The 19882-nt window shown below is 45.3% G+C and overlaps 2 protein-coding genes across 6 annotated transcripts in view; both read right to left on the bottom strand.

Annotated features, from left to right (window-relative positions):
* LOC141565733 (long-chain-fatty-acid--CoA ligase ACSBG2-like) overlaps window positions 1-3889 on the bottom strand; it is a 72585-nt gene extending 68696 nt beyond the window's left edge. Inside the window, exons 1-2 of the mRNA XM_074309236.1 lie at window positions 2373-3889; window positions 572-670 (exon numbers count right to left, since the gene is read on the bottom strand). Of these exons, the coding sequence (XP_074165337.1) occupies window positions 572-584 (13 nt within the window). The 5' untranslated portion in view covers window positions 585-670; window positions 2373-3889. The remainder of the gene's footprint in view (window positions 1-571; window positions 671-2372) is intronic.
* A 3417-nt stretch (window positions 3890-7306) lies between these two features.
* ACSBG2 (acyl-CoA synthetase bubblegum family member 2) overlaps window positions 7307-19882 on the bottom strand; it is a 61106-nt gene continuing 48530 nt past the window's right edge. For all 5 annotated transcript variants that reach the window (XM_074309119.1, XM_074309111.1, XM_074309129.1 and 2 more), the window contains 6 exons: window positions 15344-15525; window positions 14666-14899; window positions 11650-11867; window positions 10754-10893; window positions 10372-10618; window positions 7307-9342 (listed from right to left, as the gene is read on the bottom strand). In XM_074309119.1, the coding sequence (XP_074165220.1) occupies window positions 9269-9342; window positions 10372-10618; window positions 10754-10893; window positions 11650-11867; window positions 14666-14899; window positions 15344-15525 (1095 nt within the window). In that variant the 3' untranslated portion in view covers window positions 7307-9268. The remainder of the gene's footprint in view (window positions 9343-10371; window positions 10619-10753; window positions 10894-11649; window positions 11868-14665; window positions 14900-15343; window positions 15526-19882) is intronic.

Here is a 19882-nt window from a genome sequence, read left to right as displayed (position 1 = left end):
GGTGATTAACTGCAGGTGGGATACAAAAGAAGAAAATCTCTTAGGTTAGGCTGGAGTTCCTTTCTGTGTATTTTGGGGTATAAATAACACTGGTATATGTTTTAACTCTTATAAAAGAAACTGAGAGTCAATCTTTGGTAGAATTCCACATTCTGATGCTCTCAGTTTTCACTTGATTAGGAGTCAGGGAACTAGGTAAAGAGGAGGTCCCTAAAATGTTCCTAGGACCATTGGGTCATCAGAAGGGAGCTTTTGATCTAAAGTTCAGATTAAGACTTTGAACATGTTGTTGAATGAATTGATGAATGAAGAGCAGATTTTTTTTTCCAGAATGAAAAGTCTTAATTTCTTCTTTTATTCCTTCAGAGTTTCCCAAATTTTTTTTTATTCCAGAGAGCTAGCACTCCCGATTCCATCCTCCAACCCCCCTAAAATAACATTTAATGGATTCCCTCAACTTATTTCAAGCTACAAGCTTCAGGGATAAATACATGGGGAGAATAACTGATCCAAATGCATTATCCACCCAATCTTAGTAACTGATAAGAGGCTTTTATAGAAATAAACTCACTTGGTTTATTCATGTCTAGTTGAGTTTCTCCTGCCTCAGTTTCCTTTGCTCAAACTTCTTAGATTTCACTTTGTAGCTTCATTGATGCTGTTCTCAGAACTGCAGGCACAGAGCAGAAATAGGGTTAGAAGCAGCAGTGCCTATTCCACTCCTGGTTTTGTCTACCTTGTCTTGTATGTCTGTGTCACCCCCCACTTACCCTCATCCCAGCTCAGCCCCAGAGAGGCTGCCCAAAAAGCAAATTTAGAGGTCCCCTTGAGCAGCCCAATGAGCACCTTGCTGATGGGGTCGCTATTGATAAATTTGGTGATTTTAATATTTCCTCATCTCCTGTATATTAATTTCTATGGTCATATATAAATATATTTTATGGTTGCTAGATTTCCTTTTTTTCATTTAAAATTTTTGTCAATGAACAAGTATTTATTTTCTTTTCCTCTTACTTCTCCCCTCCCCCATTGTCCACCACAACTTAATCTTCCTCATCCAGGAAAAAGAGTGATAAATGTGAACCACGGGGACTTGAGCTGGAATACTGTTCTGACTTATTAACTGCGGCCTTGGTTGGATAAGTCTCTTTTTGAATCTCAATTATCTATCTCATCTGTAAAATGCAGAGAGTAGACAAATGATTCTTTATGGTACCTTCCAACTCTAGATTCCAGGAGGCCGTAAACATAAGGGGGAGAAATGGTCCCTTCCAGCTGTCACACGCTAGAGTTCTGGGTCCCAAGATTCTCCCCCTAAGCTCAGATGCACTGATTTTTTGGAGACTTTGCCATGTACGAGGGGCAAGGCTGGCAGCACATCTCCTGGTCTACAGACTACCCTTTGGATATCACCTTGGGCAAATTAAAGCATCTCAGGATGTAAGAGTTAGAGGTCATAAGTTTAGAGCTAGGCTTGGATTCAGAAAGATGAAAATAAGAATCCAACTTCGGAAACTTACTTTGTGACCATGAGTGAGTCATAGGAAGGAGGGAGCAAGGGAAGAAAGGGAAGGAGGAAGGAAGGAAAAGAGGAAAGGAGGGAAGGAAGGAAGGAAGGAGGGAAGGAAGGAAGGAAGGAAGAAAGGAAGGAAGGAAGGAAGGAAGGAAGGAAGGAAGGAAGGAAGGAAGGAAGGAAGGAAGGAAGGAAGGAAGGAAGGAAGGAAGGAAGGAAGGAAGGAAGGAAGGAAGGAGGGAAGGAAGGAAGGAAGGAGGGAAGGAAGGAAGGAAAGAAGGAGGGAAGGAAGGAAGGAAAGAAGGAGGGAAGGAAGGAAGGAAGGAGGGAAGGAAGGAAGGAAAGAAGGAGGGAAGGAAGGAAGGAAAGAAGGAGGGAAGGAAGGAGGGAAGGAAGGAAGGAAGGAGGGAAGGAAGGAAGGAAGGAGGGAAGGAAGGAGGGAAGGAAGGAAGGAGCTCGCCATCCACAACTGCCTTGGAATTATTTAGAGTCATAGAGAGCTGGCCAGGGTCCTGAGATTAGGTGATTCTGTCCAGGGTCACACAGTGGTTCTATGTTGGAGGTGAGACTCAAATGTCCAGGGTGACCCAGCTCTCTCTGTGCTATGCCAGGCTATCTTACTGACTGTGGGGCAAGACCACACATTCCTTAAGGCTCTTCCAGTACTTTGTGATCATATAAATGAGCAGTCTAGGGTCAGGTATGGGATCCAGTGAAGGGGACCAGGTGCTTTACTTTTGTTTGTTGCTGCTCTCGTGTCTGGCGAGAAGGGAATAAACGCTTCAGGATGGGTGTGGGCCCCCGCTGGCCCTGGCTGTGGGTACCAGCTCCCCTCTCCTGAGGTACAGAGCCGCCATACCTGTCTCTCCATGGGTTGCACCCTCAGGTCCCTCAGTGGCTAACAAACATGACTGGGACACGTAGAACTTCCAGACGGTTCCTGCTTCCACCAGTTTTGCTCCCTTCACAGGAACCCTGGGAGAGGGTAACATTCTCCCCCTTTCTGGGGCCTGCTCACTGCTGGCTGGCAGATGGCATGCTGGGAACAAAAAGGCTGCTCCCTCCCTGAGCTTCAAAAGGGAACTCAGATTCTCAGAACTTTCCTGGCCAGACAGCACTTGTGACATCACTGTGCCCTTTCTCTTCCCAGCCCATCCCCTGGTGAATCACCTTCAGTCCCAAGGGCACGGGGGTCCACACCATCTCCTCGATATCGCCCCAGCTCTTGCCAAAAGACCCTCCGCCTCTCACAAGATAACTATTCCTGAAGAATCCTAAACTTCCCTCAGGTCACATGTATTTAATGAAAGAGACAACTACATGTTAAATAGAAAGAACCCTCGACTTGGATCCAGAAGACTTGCATTTGAATTGTGACTCCCTGGGTATTCTTTGATAACTCACTTTCTTGCTCTGAGCCTCAGTCTTCTCATATATAAAATGGGAGTCTTCTAGTTCTAGACCTTATGAATGTAACAGGCTCGTTGATTATTGCTAAGGGATCTAAAATAAAGGTTAACCCTAAGATATTGGCCACAGGTGTGTAGCTGAACGTCTGTCTGTAAGCGTGCCCAGTAAGTCAGGTGGCCTCCACTAGGGAGGCATTGGTGGGTAGGGGGAAGGTCAGAGGGAGAGAAGGAAGGAAAAAAGATGAGAAGTAAGAAAAGAGGGAAAGAAGGAGGGAGGGAGGGAAGGAAGGAAAAAAGATGGGAAGAAAGGAAAGGAGGGAGGGAGGGAAGGGAAAAAAAGGTGAGAAAGAAGGAAATAGGGAAGGAAGGAAAAAGGATGGGAAGGAAGGAAAGAGGGAAGGAAGGGGAAAAGATAAGAAGTAAGAAAAGAGGGCAAGAAGGAGGGAAGGAGAAAGAAAAAATAAGAAAGAGGGAAAGAGGAAAAGAAGGAGAGAGGGAAAAAGAAGGAGAAAAAATGGGAAGGATTCCAGGCCCAGTTTACTCACCCACTGTGTGATTCTAGGCGAATGACTTTCCTCCCCTCAGTGCACACACATTCCTCCCTGTTCAGTTTCTCGGCAGAATTAGGATTTGATGAATGGATGGGGAGGGGAGGAAGTGGAAGAGGGGGAATATCCTGTGAATATGGTGTATTCCTATCACCTAAAAAGTGAGCCGGGCTCCCCTCATTCCCCAGCGTCATTGATGGCCCGGGCCGATTCCAACCTTGGTTCTTCAGCTGTTCACCCACTTGGGCAACAAAAGGAGACCCCGAAAGGCCGAAAGAGAATGAATCATACAAAAATGGCCCGAAGGGTCAGGAGGGACAGAGCAAGGTTAACCCCTGGTGTTGTTAGCCTTTCCCTTCCCTGTCAAGGCGTTATTCCCTAGAGAACGTGAGATCATTAGATCAGAGAGGAAAACAGACCCAGAGAAGGGAAGGGACTGATTTAGGAGAGAACCTTGCTAACTACCTGTATAACTTTAGGGGCGTCTCTTTTCCCAGTGAGGGCCTCAATTTTCTCCTCTAGTTTTAGACTCTTTGGAGCCACAGAGTCCGCCTTTGTTACCCTTGAGCATTCCGGCGGCACCTGCGGACAGCAGGGCCGGGGGAGGGCGGGGGGAGTGGAACGGAGCCCTGGTATTTCCGAGGGCACGAGGAGAGGGCGGCTGTTTGGTTCGGGAACCTGCCCCAGTATGCGATCTCGGGTAATGTGTTTCTGGAAGGACTGCAGGGTAGTAGCGAGGGATAAGGCATCGATATGGGTCCTTACCGTGTCCTTGGAAGGTGTTCTCTGTCCCACGGGGACAATGGCTTTATCCTACAGTTAAGAAACTTTCTGGGAGTCATGTGCACTGTTGCAAGATAAGCACCAGATGGAGCCCAAAGCCTTCAGCTACCTGCCCAAGTCAGCAAGCTCCTGGACTTCTCTCCATTATCTTAGCCAGTTTCTGAATCAAAAGATCAAAATGATAAAAAAACAAAACAAACAAAAAAAAAAAAACTCATAAATCTCTGTCTTATCCCCTATCTCACTGAGATGTTCACTCTTCCCCCAGCTTCTGCATGCCTAAAGTGCTCCCCTTCTCCATTTCCATCTCTCAGAATCCTCAAATCCCAGCCGTCTTCAAGAATTAACTCAGATTTACCTCTTAGAAATGCAGTCAGGGCTCTTTCCCTACTCGATTTCCTTTGCATTATATTTATTTTGTAGGCTTCCCTCCTAGGAGATTATACGTATCTTGAAGATGGTGTCTTCTTCTTTCTTCCAATTTTTAAGGCAGGTCCTTAATAAAGCGGAATTTAAAATCAGAGTAGTGTTGAACTATGAAAGTTCTTGAATGTCTGGCAAAAGGCTTTAAATTTTAAAAAGTTCTCTGAGGCTGGCTACCCCAAAGCCCTGTGTAGCAAATCACTGCCATACAAAAGTCCAAATGATACCAAAGGAGATGAGAGGTGGGATTGAAATCAGATTGTAACCTAGGATATATAATTTTTTTTAATTTTTGACTAATATAGAATAAGCTATGTAGGGACTAGATGATAAGTCTCTGAATGCAGCAGGAAGCAATCTGGGGGAAGGTGGAATTGTCTGAGATAGAGGATTAAATGAGAGGTCCAAGAGTTCCTCCATTAATCTGGGGTCACTGAAATTTTTTTTAAATAGTTTTTATTTATCAGATATTTAGGGGGCAGCTAGGTGGCAGCTAGGGGGCGCAGTGGATAGAGCACCAGCCTTGAATTCAGGAGGACCCGAGTTCAAATGTGGTCTCAGACACTTAACACTTCCTAGCTGTGTGACCCTGGGCAAGTCACTTAACCCCAGCCTCAGGAAAAAAAAAATAATAATAATACATGACCAAACAGTTGTCTTGCTGAACAAAAAGAATTGGACTTTGATATTCACTGGAATTTTTTGAGCAAAGGAGTGCCCAGATTTGAGACATGTATAGTAGGAAGACTTCTTCTTGGCAACTATATAGTGACTGGAAAACAGAACCTAGAAGCAGGATGCTAATTAGGAGAATTTTCAGGAGTTGTATCATAAACCTCCTAGTTAAGGATCTAGTCCAGGTCAGAGATGACGACTAAGATGATAGCAATATGAGGGGAAAGGGACGAGGTAAGAGAATCATCAAGATCCAATAGGAATTATTCAATGGGGTGAGAACTCAGGGATGACACCCAAATTTTTCTTTAGGAGATTCTCTCCCCCTTCCTTTCCTCATAAGGATCATCTTTCATTCCAACATCTGCTTTTTATGACTATCCTGGAATATCAATATGGAGCACCTAGGCTGAACACTTCTGAGAGAACAGCAGGTCACTCAACGAACTCCAAGGTCGCACTGGTTATTGGATAACTATGTCACTTCTGACTTATGTAGACACTGTGTCCACTAAAACCTCCAGACCCTTTGTTTGAGGGGAGAATGTCATTGTCAGGTTATTCAATTCATTTCTAAATCACTTAAGTCCCACATCTTTTACAAAAGACTATGTTTTACCATCTATCCAGCCCCTATCCTCCAACCTGTACTAGCGGAGATTTTTTTATCTTAATAGCGGAACTTAAAACATCCCATTTTAATCTCACCAGATTTGGTCCAAAAATTCTAACTAGCCTTTTTTGGAATGCTGGTTAGCTACCTCCATGAGTTTTGTCACCCACATACATAATGATCAACAAGTTTATGGACAAAAAAATCTCTGGAGATTCTTCCATTTGAGAGATTCCCACCAGCTCACTATATCCTGTTAACAATCCTGCAAACTATAGTACCTGATCTAAGAGACAGAACACAGGAGGAGTTAAAGGCTCAAGGCAGCTGATTCAGAGATGAAAATAATCAAGACCATATATAGTTCAAGTAGCAGAAACCCAGGACCAGTGAGGGACATTCACCTAATCTCTTATCCGTTTTCCTTATCTGTAGGTTGGACTAGGTTGCCATCTAGGTCCCTTTCAGCTCTGCAATCATATAAAAACAGCCTTTCCTTCAGAATAGATCAGAGGAGAGGGCTTTGGAATAGCCTAAAGGGGTGTCAATTCCTGGAAGGATTTTGTCCCTGGCCGCCCAGATCCCTTTTATTCAGAGCACTATGTCAGGACAGCCTCCTCACAAGGCACAGCCTAACTCAACTTCCCCTTGAAACCAGCTGCACTCCCTACAACTAATTATATAAAATAGTATTAACTACATTCTTAAATGTCAGGGTTCCTGACCTTAGCAGTTAAGGGGGCTTTTATTTGCAGAATAGGGGAAAACTGTATTGAGGGGGGAAGTAGGAAGCCCACCATATTATCAGTTTTGATTTGACTGTTTCAATAGACAGTTGGTAGAATACTTGATTTGAAAATTGGATTAAATCCCACATACTGATTTCCTTTCCCTCTCGGGCCTTCAGTTTCTTTGTAAACTGAGGCAGAAACTTGGGCCCCCTCCATTATTAAAATACACCACAATCCCCCTGCATAAGTGAATGGAGGAAGGGACAGAGAGGAGGACAGAATCACTGTAGTGTCCATGGACTTTTATAGGGACATAAGGTGCCCAACACATTGGGCTTTATGGAAAGACTTTTAAGCATGGCCCAAGATGAGACAGCACATAGGGTGTGACTCGTCTCCATGGAATAAGTCTCCATATTGATGAACTCTCAGATACATCAAAATAGCAAAGCTGTAGGAGCCAAGAAAGAAAAGATGAGACAAGCAAAGTTTGTTACTTTATTAAAATCCAGAATATTTGCCAGGATGCCATACACATGACACCGAGGAAACCAAGGCTGCCATTTTCAAAACAAAAGCCCCGACCAGAAAGAAGAGAGAACACCGTGGGAACTAGTTAAAGAAATGCTTTATTGACAGACAATCCCTGTGAAAAGCAACCCCAGACACAATGGAGTTCCACCATCCATCTGGAGGACACAAGTCTCAGGTAGTCTAGTCAAGGGCTTACTGCTGGTTTCCTGAGCTATTTGATGAAGACCGGCCTTGTCTCCTGAAAAGATCACTCCAAAATGGCCAAGGCCCCTGCCAGGCCCTGTCACCTGCTGATACAGCCCACCAGAAAGCCTTTTAAATCAGCAAGATGTCTCCAATTTGCCAGCCCGGTTTTCACAAAGGATATGGATGCACTTACCAGAGCCAAGCCCAAAATGACAGTGTGCCATACCACACTTGAGAGGCAGATAGACCCAAATTCAAATCCAGCCTCAGATACTTAGCTACATAAGTCCCTTGCTTCAGTTTCCCATCAATACAATAGCAATAGGAGCAGCACCTTCCTCTGAGACCCCAAATAAGAATCACTTGCAAATCTTCAAGCCCCAAACAGATGTCAACTATTGTGGCTAGGATGGTGTTCATCCATTACTGGAAAGGTGGGGAAATTTCCTGGACTCCCACTGCTTCGAAAGGACTGGAGGATCCAGCCACAGTTTGCTTTGATTTCTAAAACTTTCATCATTGCCATGTTAGGAAGAGGTTGGACTCCATAAAATGTTCCTGAGCATCAATGGGAATTGCAGGTGAGGAGCTGAAAGCCATTTCAAGCCCCAGGATCTTGCAGGTGTTCACCACAAGTATCAAAAGAATGAAAAGATGACCTGGTTCCTTCCTTGGAACTAGAGTGGGAAAGGAGCAGGGGCTTTGCAGTCAAGAAGCAGAGTCTGAATCCCATCTCTGCCCCTTACAACCTTGTGTCACCTTGGGGAAGTTATTCTGGCCCCTTGTTCTTTATCTGCAAAATGGAGTGGGTTCCTTAAGGTGGTCCTGATTCATCATAAATCCAATATCTTATATAAAAAACTCTAACCTGTGCAAAGTAGGCAATACCCCTGGCTGCCACTCTCCTGAAATGGCCCTTTATTCCATGCTCTACTTTGTCTTTGGTGGATTCCAGGGAGGGAGTCAAATCTCTGAACTGTATGTACATTGGGCCATATAAAGGGAGCAAAAGGCCGTGGGGAAATAACTCTGGAATCGGCTATCCATTCATGGTTTCTCGAGATCATCTGGTGCCCGGCTCGGCTATTGCACTGATGCAGTAAAGCTGGTCTCAATTTATTAGGAGATCTGACAGCTCTTGTCTGGGCCAGGAGGGGAAAAAGCCAGAGGGGCTGAGAGACCCACAAGTACATCAGTTGTGCAGATTGGGGCCCAGTAACAGCCAAGGGACCAGAGGGAATTCCCATCATGCTGGTGAAACGGGGGGGGGGGATAAGGAGGGGGGAGAAGAGGGGAGGATTCCCGTTTGCCTGCTGGGATGCTGTGACTCCCCCCTCTTCCCCTGGATGTGCCCTGAGAAAGCTGAAGAGAGAGAGAGGTTTGTGTGTTTAATGTCAAAAGCTCTCTGCTCGACACAAGAGGCGCATTCCCCCATCTCTGCGCCCTCCATGCTGGGTGCAGGCAACAAGGTACTTGACATTCAATGCTGAAAAACTTTGGTAGAGAATAAATAAATTTCCCACATTCTGAGGCAGGGGCTCCCCTTGGGGGCCGGCAGGGAAGGGTGGAGGTAGCTGGGCCCACCCACCCAGAGCCCCAATCCTGAAGCTCTAGGAAGTACTCAGACCACATGGAAGGCTAAGCACCCAGAGATATAATGGACAACATGTATACAAATAAGAATACTCTTCTCTTCATTCACTCCCAGAGAAGTGAGTCTTCAGACGGACACGTGGGCCTAGGCAGAGTTATCAGCGCCAGTCTGTAGGATTGGAAATGTTCACTGCACAGCCTCCCAGGCTGGAAAAACTAAGCTTTATGAAGATAAACAGCCCCGGCCGGGCGGCCTGAAGCTATTGGTAGAAGCTCTCGATCTGTTCTTGGTACATTTTGGCCACTACGGGCCTCTTCAGTTTTGTGGTGGGACCTGTGGGAGAAAATTCAGACCATGGCTTTCTTCCACCAAGATGAGTGGGAGTGCTCTGGGGGGAAGGGTTCAAGGTCAATGGCAGAGGGCTAGAGAACAGGCTCAGGGTCCCATACCCTTTCCTGCCACACCGCAGGATTTTGATTCAGAAGACCCAGGCCTGGCTCCACCCTTGGCAGGGCATGGAACCCGAGGGAGGCAAAACCACTGAGTGTTCTGTCTTCTAATCTACAAAATGGGGCATTTCCACTGTAGTTGTGGAGAAATGCATGTGTGAATTTAGAAGTGCTCCCTAAAGAAAGGACCCCAAAGGAGAAGAGGAGCAGAGTGAATGGTCCCCTTTCCTAAGGCAGGAGCAGGAGTGTGAATGAAAATCAACTGGATTAGCTAGGAAAAAGGAATCTTCATTCACCCATGACAGATATAATGACCCTAGAATGTGGGTGTTTTTCATCTGAGGTCTGGGAACCTTTTTTTAATGCTCTTCTATTTTTAAATATTCTGATAAGTTTATATAATAGGCTCCCTTGTGACCTTTACATTTTATTTTGTACACATACAAATAGAGTTGTAAGAAGGGGTCTATAGACCTTCAAACTGCCCAAAGTTGTCCAGGACACAAAAACAGGTGAAGGACCACTGCTTTATGGACAGGAGCCCCAGGTTCAAATCCTGCCTCTCCCAGTTATCCCACCTTCACCTTCTCAGGTGACGTCCCCCTGATGGCTATAAAAGACAGACTTCAGAGCCCTTAGGGGCGAGTACCTTTTCCTATTCCCAGACCCTCACTGCCCCAAGCAGAGCCCCCCTGGGATCCTGGGCCCCAAGGCAGATTCCAGCCAAGCTACAAGGAGAGGAAGATGGCAGAAGTCAAGGCTCAGCTCAGGGGCTGTGTGGGTCACTTGGGCTTGCCTGAGGAAGCAGAATAGAGTTTGAACCTTCCCACCGCCCTCCTCCCACACAGCTGTCAAGCCCCTCCTGCCCGCCCATCCCACCTCCGGCCCCAGAACCCCATGGGCCACCACTTACCCAGCTCTCCACCAACAATGGAAAAGTCCTTATTTAATATCATCCATTTCTGGATCCTCTGGGCATTGGAGGTGGCCTCCCTGTTGACCGCTTCAATGCCCTTTTCAATGGCTTCATAGACAAGGGGATCTTTGCCATTCACAATGTCTGATACTTTTTTTGATTTGCTCCCCAACTTCTGACAAAATTCCAGGGCTTCGGGTGAAAGGTCATCTTCAGGTTCCCCAGTGTCTAGGTTGACCTGGCACTGTTGGTGGAGAAAGGCCGATGAAAGCCCACACCCACACTCCGAGGAGGTCGGCTCAGGGAATTGGGGGTCAGGGGCTCCACCTCTTGTTCTCCAGTATCCAAGAAACCACCCAGGCCCCAGAGCAGGGGTTACCTTAAGAGTTAGGAGCATGCTGAGAAACTTGGCCTTGTCGCCCACCAGCATGGCAAAGCTGATGATGGGGATCTTCTCCTTGACCAGGTCCTCGATGGGGACGGGGGGGACGTTCTCCCCTCCAGCTGTGATGATGAGCTCTGGAACAAAGCAGAGTGTCAGGGCTCTCTCCGGAGGTCAGCGAGCCCAGGACCCAGGCAAAAGGTGCCAAGGAACCATCTGCTGCGCAGAACTGACCTGGATCCCTCATGAACTCTCATTGCCAGAGGCCGACGCGCCTCCAGCCCTGCTAGGTGCTGCCATCTGCTAAGCACTCTATAAACCTTCTCTGATTTGATCATAAAATCCTGGGAAGGAGGGGCCATTATTAATATTTCTTTCTTTCTTTCTTTCTTTCTTTTTTTTTTTTTTTTTGGGCTGAGGCCATTGTGGTTATGTGACTTGCCCAGGGTCACACAGCCAGAATGGGTTAAGTGTCTGAAGGCACATTTGAACTCAGGTCCTCCTGACTTCAGGTCTGGTGCTCTATCCACTGCGCCACCTAGCTGCCCCTAGGTGCCATTATTAGCCCCAATTTACAGATGAGAAAACTGAGGGAAACAAATGGTCATACACCTGGTGAGTGTCTGAAGACAGATCTGAGCTCAGGAACAGCTAGGTGGGCCTACGGTCAGGAAGAGTGAACTCAGAGACACTATTAGCAGATGGCCTCGGGTAGTCCCTTAACCTCTGACTGCCTCAGTTTCCCCACCTTTAAAATGGCAGTGATCTCATCCCAGGCTTATCATAGGGATCAAATGAAATCTCCCTACAGCACAGAGCACAGAGTCCAGGGGCAGTTTTACTGTTACTCCCTCCTTCCTCTCTCCTTCCCTCCCCTTTCTCCCCCAGATTACCTTTGATCCTGCCTGTGATATAAAGGAAGCCGTCGCTGTCCATCTTCCCGAGGTCCCCGGAGTGGAGCCAACCCTTCTCATCGATCGCCTCCCTGGTCTTTTCTTCCATGTCGAGGTAGCCCATGAAGACGTGGCGACCCCAGAAGCAGACCTCCCCGACGCCCTCGTGGTCCTTCTGATAGATCATGTTTTTGCAGCCATGTATCACCTTCCCACAGCTGGCAGGAGAGAGGAGGAGCCTCACAAACAGTCCCCTCCCACAGCCCGGCCTGTTTCCACAGCCTGGGACCATGGAGAACCTGATTCTCCTCTGCAAATACTATATAAAGAGTAAAGCTTAAGAGAAATATAAGTTCCCATTCTCTGCTGCTCTAATTCCAATGTGAGTTAATGTTTACAAAAAGCTTTCTACATAATAATCTGATGAAGTAGGTAATGCAAAGATCGATATCCATTTTACAGATGGGGAAACTGAGGCTCCAAGACTGCAGGAAAAGTGTTCCAGCCCAGATTTAGACGTCAGGCTTGCCTGACCCCAAGTCTAGAGCTCTTTCTACTACAATAGGTAACCAATCAATAAACATTTATGAAGCACCTCTTAAGAGCCTAGTGGAGCTCAGGAGCCTAGCTTTCCTCTCCTACCCTTCTCTCTCTCTTCCCCCAGGACATCCAGGCACACTGGTGAGGTCTCTGTGAGAGCCCAAGACAATCACAGAGAGAGTCCCAGAAGGGAGAGAAAGAATAGCTAAGGAAAAGGTAACACTGGACAGCATGGAACAAGGCTGAACCCATGAGAAGGAGGGCCAGTGTTAAGAGTTCTAAAATGAGAAAAAATCTGAGATGATGAAAGTGCATGAGGAAAGCCCTCTAGTCCTGGACTTGGGTCCATATTATCAAGCCTCCAAGTAACAGATGAGGAAGATCTGAACAGATAACATCTCCTGGGGAAAAAGTTCTAGGAGTCTGGGCGAACCTACTGACACCAGAGCCAAAAAGGATGAGCAGATTTAGGGAAGAGAACCTTCCTATTACAATTAAACAAAAATGAAATTAGCTGCCTAAAAAATGGCTGAAAGTGCATTGCAGAAGAGATTTCTATTCAGCCATGAACTAGATTGGATGCTCCCTGGGGTCCCTGCAGGCTCTAAAGCCAAACTCCCATTCGGAAGACAAGCGAGGTGGTGCAGTGGGTGGAGGGCCAGGCCTGGAGTTAGAAGACCCAAGTTCAAAGCTTGGCTTGCACATTTACTAGTTGTGTGACCCTGTCACACAAACATCCTCACAAGTGTTTTCTCATCTATAAAATGGGAATAATGATAGCAGTGATCTCACAGAGTTACCTTGAGGGTCAAATGAGCTAACTCAGGCCAAATGCTCTGCCAGCATCAAAGAGTTGAATGAGTTAGTTGTTCTTCTGGTTATCTCTGCAACTTTTTAATCCCTAGTACCAGCATTAAACTGGGAAGTGTTAAGTGATCAGGCCTGGGAGCCATCCCTCTGTCCTAATACCAAGTTTAGGTTTTAACCAATGGCCAAGAGATAGAAAGGGGATTAGACCATAGTGAAAGAAGATTAATATGATTTTTTTGTAAAGTGTATGTTGGTTTTTTTTTTTAAAGCATTGTTTAGGTCCTGGTCTCAATTCTGTCATCAAATAAATAAATATGATCCTGAACCTCCCACTTTGTGGCTTCAGCTTCCCTGTCTTGAATATTGATGCCAAAATCCTAAAAAAAAATTAGCAAAAAAACTACAAAAAAATCATCCCCAGGATAATATATCATGACCAAGTAGGATTTATACCAGGAATGCAGGGCTGGTTCATATTAGGAAAACTATTAGTATAATTGACCATATTAATAACTAAATTAACAAAAACCATATGATTATCTCAACAGATGCAGAAAAAGCACTTGATAAAATTCAACATTCATTCCTATTAAAAAAAACTTGAGAGTATAGGAATAAATGGACTTTTCTTTAAAATAATCAGTAGCATCTATTTAAAACCATCAGTAGGTATCATATGTAATGGAGTTAAACTAGAACCATTCCCAATAAGATTAGGAGTGAAACAAAGTTGCCCACTATCACCATTATTATTCAATATTGTATTAGAAATGCTAGCCTCGGCAATAAGAGTTGAGAAAGAGATTAAAGGAATTAGAGTAGGTAATGAAGAAATCAAATTATCACTCTTTGCTGATGATATGATGGTATATTTAGAAAACCCCAGAGATTCTACTAAAAAGCTATTAGAAATAATCTACACATTTAGTAAAGTTGCAGGATACAAAATAAACCCACACAAGTCATCAGCATTCTTATATATCACTAACAAAATCCAACAGTTAGAGATACAAAGAGAAATTCCACTTAAAGTAACTACCAATAGTATAAAATTTAGCAATTTATCTGCCAAGGGAAAATAAGAAACTATATGAGCAAAACTACAAAACACTTTCCACACAAATAAAGTCAGATCTAACCAATTGGAAAAAATATTAAGTGCTCTTGGATATACTATCTAAACTAATCTATTTATTTAGTGCTATACCAATCAGACTCCCAAAAAACTATTTTAATGAAAAAAATAAAGTACATATGGAAAAACAAAAGATCAAGAATTTCAAGGGAACTAATGAAAAAAAAATCAAATGAAGGTGGCCAGATCTAATATTATATTACAAAGTAGCGGGTACCAAAACCATTTGGTATTGGCTAAGAAATAGACTAGTTGATCAGTGGAATAGGTTAAGTTCAGAGGTTAAGTTCAGTAACTTTAATAATCTAGTGTTTGACAAACCCAAAGCCCTCAGTGAATAGAGCACCAGCATCAGGAGGACCTGCGCTCAAACCCAGGCTCGACATGGGGTTCTGGACCTGTCACTTAACCCTGATTAACCCCCATCATCAATAAATAAAAGTACAGAGGCTACAGTGGAAAAGCCAGGTGCTCCTCTTCCTTCTGGGACGCTGAGGGCCCTTTCTCCCTCCCCAGGCTTGCTCCCGGTACCTCATCAGCCTGAAGCAGTCTCGGTGGGTGATGGTGTGGGGCCCCGTGCTCTCGCTCATGCCATACAGCTCACACACAGGGATGTCTAAGCTCAGGAAAAACTCCAGAGTGTCCTTGGTGATGGGTGCAGCCCCGCTGAAGTACTGAGCACAGCGGTCTAGGCCCAGGGCAAGTTGGACTTTGGAATACACCAGCCACTTAGCCAGATGGTACCGCAGAGAAAAATCGGCCTCCCTTCAAAAGAAAACAGCACCAGGACCGCATCAGCATAAGGCATTTGGGGCTCCAAGAGCCCCAGGGGCCTGCTCCACTCCGGCCCACTTTCCTCAGCCTTGGAGGATGAGTATGATATCTTCAGAAATCATGGGCCAGATTGGGGACCAGAACTCGGCCTACATTTAGGCCTGATGTCAGGAAAACTTTCCTAACAATCAGAATTGGCAGCGATCTGGTTAACAAGCACTTATCAAACGATTGCTTTGTGCCAGGCTCTATGCCAAGAATAGAGAGAAAGGGAAGTTAAGTCCTGTCCTCAAGAAGCTTACAGTCCAACTGACTGAGGAATGGGCTGCCTCAGGAGGGAGGCAGGGAGGCCCCTTTAAGTGGAGGCTGGAACCTTCGAAGTCTCTTTTCGCCCCCACTAAAGAAAAGGCCACTGGCAGCAGGCTGGACACTAACCCGTTCATCCGTCTCACGTTTTGCTGAAGACCGATAGACTTGGCCCATGTGGCCACCTTCCTCTTAAACGAGGAAGAACTGGCGCCGGCTTCCTTCATCTTCTCCTGCATCTTCTCCCAGACGCGGGGCACACCCAGGAAGGCTGTGGGCCTCACTTCCCTCAAGGTCGTGGCCAAGGTGCCCTGAGCCAGGCAGAGGAAAGCAGGAGGATTAGGTAGCGCCGGGAGGTCCAAGCGACCTGGTGGCCGGAGAGATAGCACAAGAACTGCGGCCATGATGAGCTCCCAGCTTGGACCCTGATTAGGGACTTCCATAAATGAGCCCCCAGCCCTCTCTGGCTACCTAATCAATTAAGTATTTATTAACCACCTGCTATACATCAAATGCAAAGGGGAAAATTTTCTGCCTCCAGGGGCTTATTTTGTCATGGGGAGACAACATGGATATAAGTACATTCCTGAATACTACTCCTCTATCTCCCCAGTGTAAACTGAGGGAACTGGGCTAGGACCCCTTCCACCTCAAAAGTCAATTCAGTTATATGGAACAAAAATAGCAGCTAGAAAAAAGCTTGGGGAAAACTCTTCTGGCTGGCCCTCCTGTCTGTGGACCATTTTTGACCCATTCTTTTCCCCTATGTACCCTTTCCCACATCTACTCCCCAAGGGTTCCAGATCCCTCCATTCAGTCCCCAAAGGGATGTCCAAAGACAGGGATGACATCTCACACACACAGCCCTTTCTCCAGTGGCTCCCTGAATACAAATACAAAATGCTTTACTTGGCAAAGTCCTTCACAACCCAGCCTTTCTGGGCTCCTTAGTTCTCACTCTCCAATACATAGTCTTGGATCCTGTCACCCCTGCTTTCTGGCTGTTCCAAAAACTGGACACTTCATCTCTTGGCTCTGGACATTTTCTCTTGCATTTTTCCCATCTCTGGAATGTTCTCTCTCATCGCGCACCTACTGATCCCCCCCAGCTTCCTTTAAATCCCAAGTAAAATCTCACCTTCCTACAGGAAGTCATCCCCAACTCCTTTTTTTTTTTTTAATAGTTTTTATTTGCCAGATATATGCATGGGTAATTTTACAACACTGACAAATGCCAAACCTTTTGTTCTATTTTTTTCCCCCTTCTCCCAACTTCTCTTAATGCTAGTGCCTTCTCTCCATTATTTCCTATTTGCTTTGTGTATATTTCTTTGCATGCTATTCTCCCCCTCACCATTAGACTACAAGTTCCTTGGGCATCTTTCTGCATCCCCAATGCTTAGTTTTAGTGTGTTAGGCACATAGTAGGCACCTCACAAATGCTCTCTGAATTGAAGGCAGGTCAGCAACTTCTTGTCTTAGAGCTACCTGCAGCCCAAGAAAGTCACAGGGCCCCATAGACAGATGTCAGAGGTTGGACCTGACTCCAGGCTCACTTCCCATCTTCTGGGCCACAGCAGGGCCTTCATGGACACAAGGCCTTCCAAAGCTAATAGCCACAAGGAAGGCATTGCTGGGGTCCCAATGGAAAGCCCCAAGCTTCTTTAGTGGATCAAAGATCTCATCCATGGAGGTATCCTCAGCTCTAAGCCCATTGGGTCTCAGCCAAGGCCAAAGCCTGCTACCCAGTGATTGACCCACAAGTGCTTGTTAACTGCATTGCAGGCTAGGCAGTATAAGGCCAAGAGCTACCGACAGAATGGAGTTCTCCCTCTGGAGCTTTAAACTGGCAGGGGAAGCTCCCAGGAGGACAGATGCAGTCTCAAGATGGGGCTGAAGACACGTAGCCCCCAGAATTAGCAGAAATCATCCACTTCCTAGCAGAGACCACTCATGGGCAAAGGGGGGAAGGTGAGGCTTCTCAGACTTGGGCTCAAGAAGAATCCAATTCAGACCTTGACTCTGATGCTTACTAGCTGGGGGACCTTAATCTCTGCCTTCCCCAAATGACTTGACCATAAAATGGGAAAGATAATGAAGTGATAGATGTAAAATACTTTGTAAACCTTGAAGCGTTATATAAATGCTATTACTGCAATTATTACCACGGCATCTTCTCTAGCAACAAGCACAGGGACACTGGGATTAATCACTGTAATACTATCTTTGCTCTTTACCTCCCTGTTAGATTGTGAGTTCCACAAAGACAGGAGCTAATTTAAACAGGATGCCCAGCCCAGCAGCATCCTACGGCCTCTGGCAGGAAACAACAGAAACTTCAGTATTTAGCTTTTCAAGGTCTATACAACCTGAACTCCAATCACTAACACCCCCTGCCCCTTTCCAAACTCTGGCCCCTTACAAAGCTGTGACCCATCACCATGTCTCTCATGCCTGAAAGACTCCCTCCCTTTCCTATGCTCATAAGAGAATCCTCTGCAAAATGCAGCTCAGAGCTACCTTCTACCTAGAGCCTTTCCTGATGATTCCAACTGTTCCTGCCTCCCCCTGTCCATGTGCCTTTGTTAACCTGAAGCCGTTGACATTTTTATAGGTACGTGTCTCCCCCATGAGAGAGTAAGACCCTCAGCAGTAGCAGTTACAGTGCTTCAGACACATAGTAGGCACTCAACAGTGGGGGTTGATTCTCACAAAACAGCTGGCTACATTTGCTGAATTAATCTGAAACCATATAATCAAATGCTACAATGAAACTTCTATCAATGGCTTACACAACTTGCTCTCCATCCCTCCCTCCCCCAAACCCCCCCCCACTGCCCTAGGGCCAATTGTGATCACAGGCGGGCACCCACATTCTCCCCAAGCAGGACTAAGTCCCCTTCCCAAGGTCACCCAGCCAATTACAGGGAGAAGTAAGGACCCACACATGTCAGAGTGCAGTAGTTTTTTTGTCTGACCCTTTGTGATCCCCTCTGGGGTTTTCCTGGATATTGGAGCTATTGGAGCAGTTTGCCACTTCCTTCTCCAGCTTGTTTGACAGATGAGGAAACTGAGGCAAACAGGATGAAGTGACTTGTCCAGTATCACACAATAAGCATGTAAGGCCAGATTTGAACTCAAGTTTATTCTCCTCCAATTGATCCCATAAACTTCACCATATGATACAAGCAATTCTAATAGGCTTAGGATGGAAAAGTGCCATCTGCATCCAGAAAGTGAGGTACAGAGACTGAATGTGGATCAAAGCATAGTATTTTCACCTTTTTTTGTTTGTTTTCTTTCTTTTTCTTTTTGGTCTGTTTTTCCAACCATTTTTTGCATTTGAGTTTTTTCCTTATGTTTTTCTTTTTTTCCTTTTTGATCTGATTTTTCTTGCATAGCATAATGAATATGGAAATAAATTTAGAAAAAGTGCACGTGTTTAACCTATATAAGATTGCTCACTGAAAGGGAGGGAAAGACCGGAGGAGGGAGGGAAAAAAATTTGGAACACAAGATTTTGTAGAGGTGAATATTGAAAACTCTTTGCATGAATTTGAAAAAATAAAAAAACTATTCAAAAAAAAATTTTAAACACCATCCTTATAAGCTCCCCAGGTCTCCTTCTCCTTCCACTCCCTCCTCCCAGCATTCTGATTAAGAAGCCTCAGCCTCAGCCCCAGGCCCATAAGCTTAAAGCTCTGAGGGTTAGACACAGATCTAAGGCTGAGGTCCAAACCAAGAGAATTATTACCTGGGTTTCTTGGTATTTTCCTCAGCCCTTAGCACATTACTCACAATAAATCGAGAGTTTGATAAATGCTGAATGAAAGACTCCAGCCTACCGGGGAACCAAGTGACCAGGTGGTAGGTGACTCCCACATACCGAAGCCAAGCAAACAAGGAAGGAGACAAGTGGGGCAGCGAGAAAGGTGCTGAGTTTGAAGGTGGGGATTTAGAGCCACGTCACTGAGTCCAACTCCTTCATTTTACAGAACAGGAAACTTGAGGCCCAAGGAACAAAAATGGTTTGCCCAAAGTCATACAGGATAGGAGTATATTAGGGCCAGGATTCAAACACCTGCACCTGACTCCAAATCAGATGCTCATCCATTCAAATCAATTCAAAAATATTTATTAGGTTACTAATAACAGGGCAGCTAGGTGGGGCCATGGTGCACTGTGCCCTGGGCTGGGAATCAGAAAGGTTCTTTCTTCTTCCTGAGTTCAAACCCAGCCTCAGACACTTATTAGCTGGATGACCCTGAACAACTTAACTGTGTTTGCCTTGGTTTCCCCATCTGTAAAACGGGCAAGAGAAGGAAATGACAAAACACTCTAGCATCTTTGACCAAGAAAACACCAAATGGGGTCATGAAAAGTTGGACATGACTGAAACCAAAGAAAAAATAAGAATATCGAGAAAATGTAGTATAAAGGAAAGAAAACTAGTTAGTCAGAAAGTTCTGGGTTTAAGTCTCATCTCTAACAATTTTGGTTGTTTGACTATGCAAGCAATCTGATATAAGTTACACACATATAATGCTTTTAAACATATTTCCTTATTTAGTCATGTGAAGTGTTGTAAAAGCAAAATCAACCATGAGAAAGAAAAAGCAATAATAGTGAAAAGAGTATGCTGTGTCATGATAAATATGGAAATACATT

This window comes from Sminthopsis crassicaudata, chromosome 1 (genome assembly GCF_048593235.1).
Source record: "Sminthopsis crassicaudata isolate SCR6 chromosome 1, ASM4859323v1, whole genome shotgun sequence".
Lineage (NCBI taxonomy): Eukaryota > Metazoa > Chordata > Mammalia > Dasyuromorphia > Dasyuridae > Sminthopsis > Sminthopsis crassicaudata.
The sequence above is the reverse complement of the archived record's forward strand: the minus strand, read 5'-3'. Positions and strand labels throughout refer to the sequence as shown.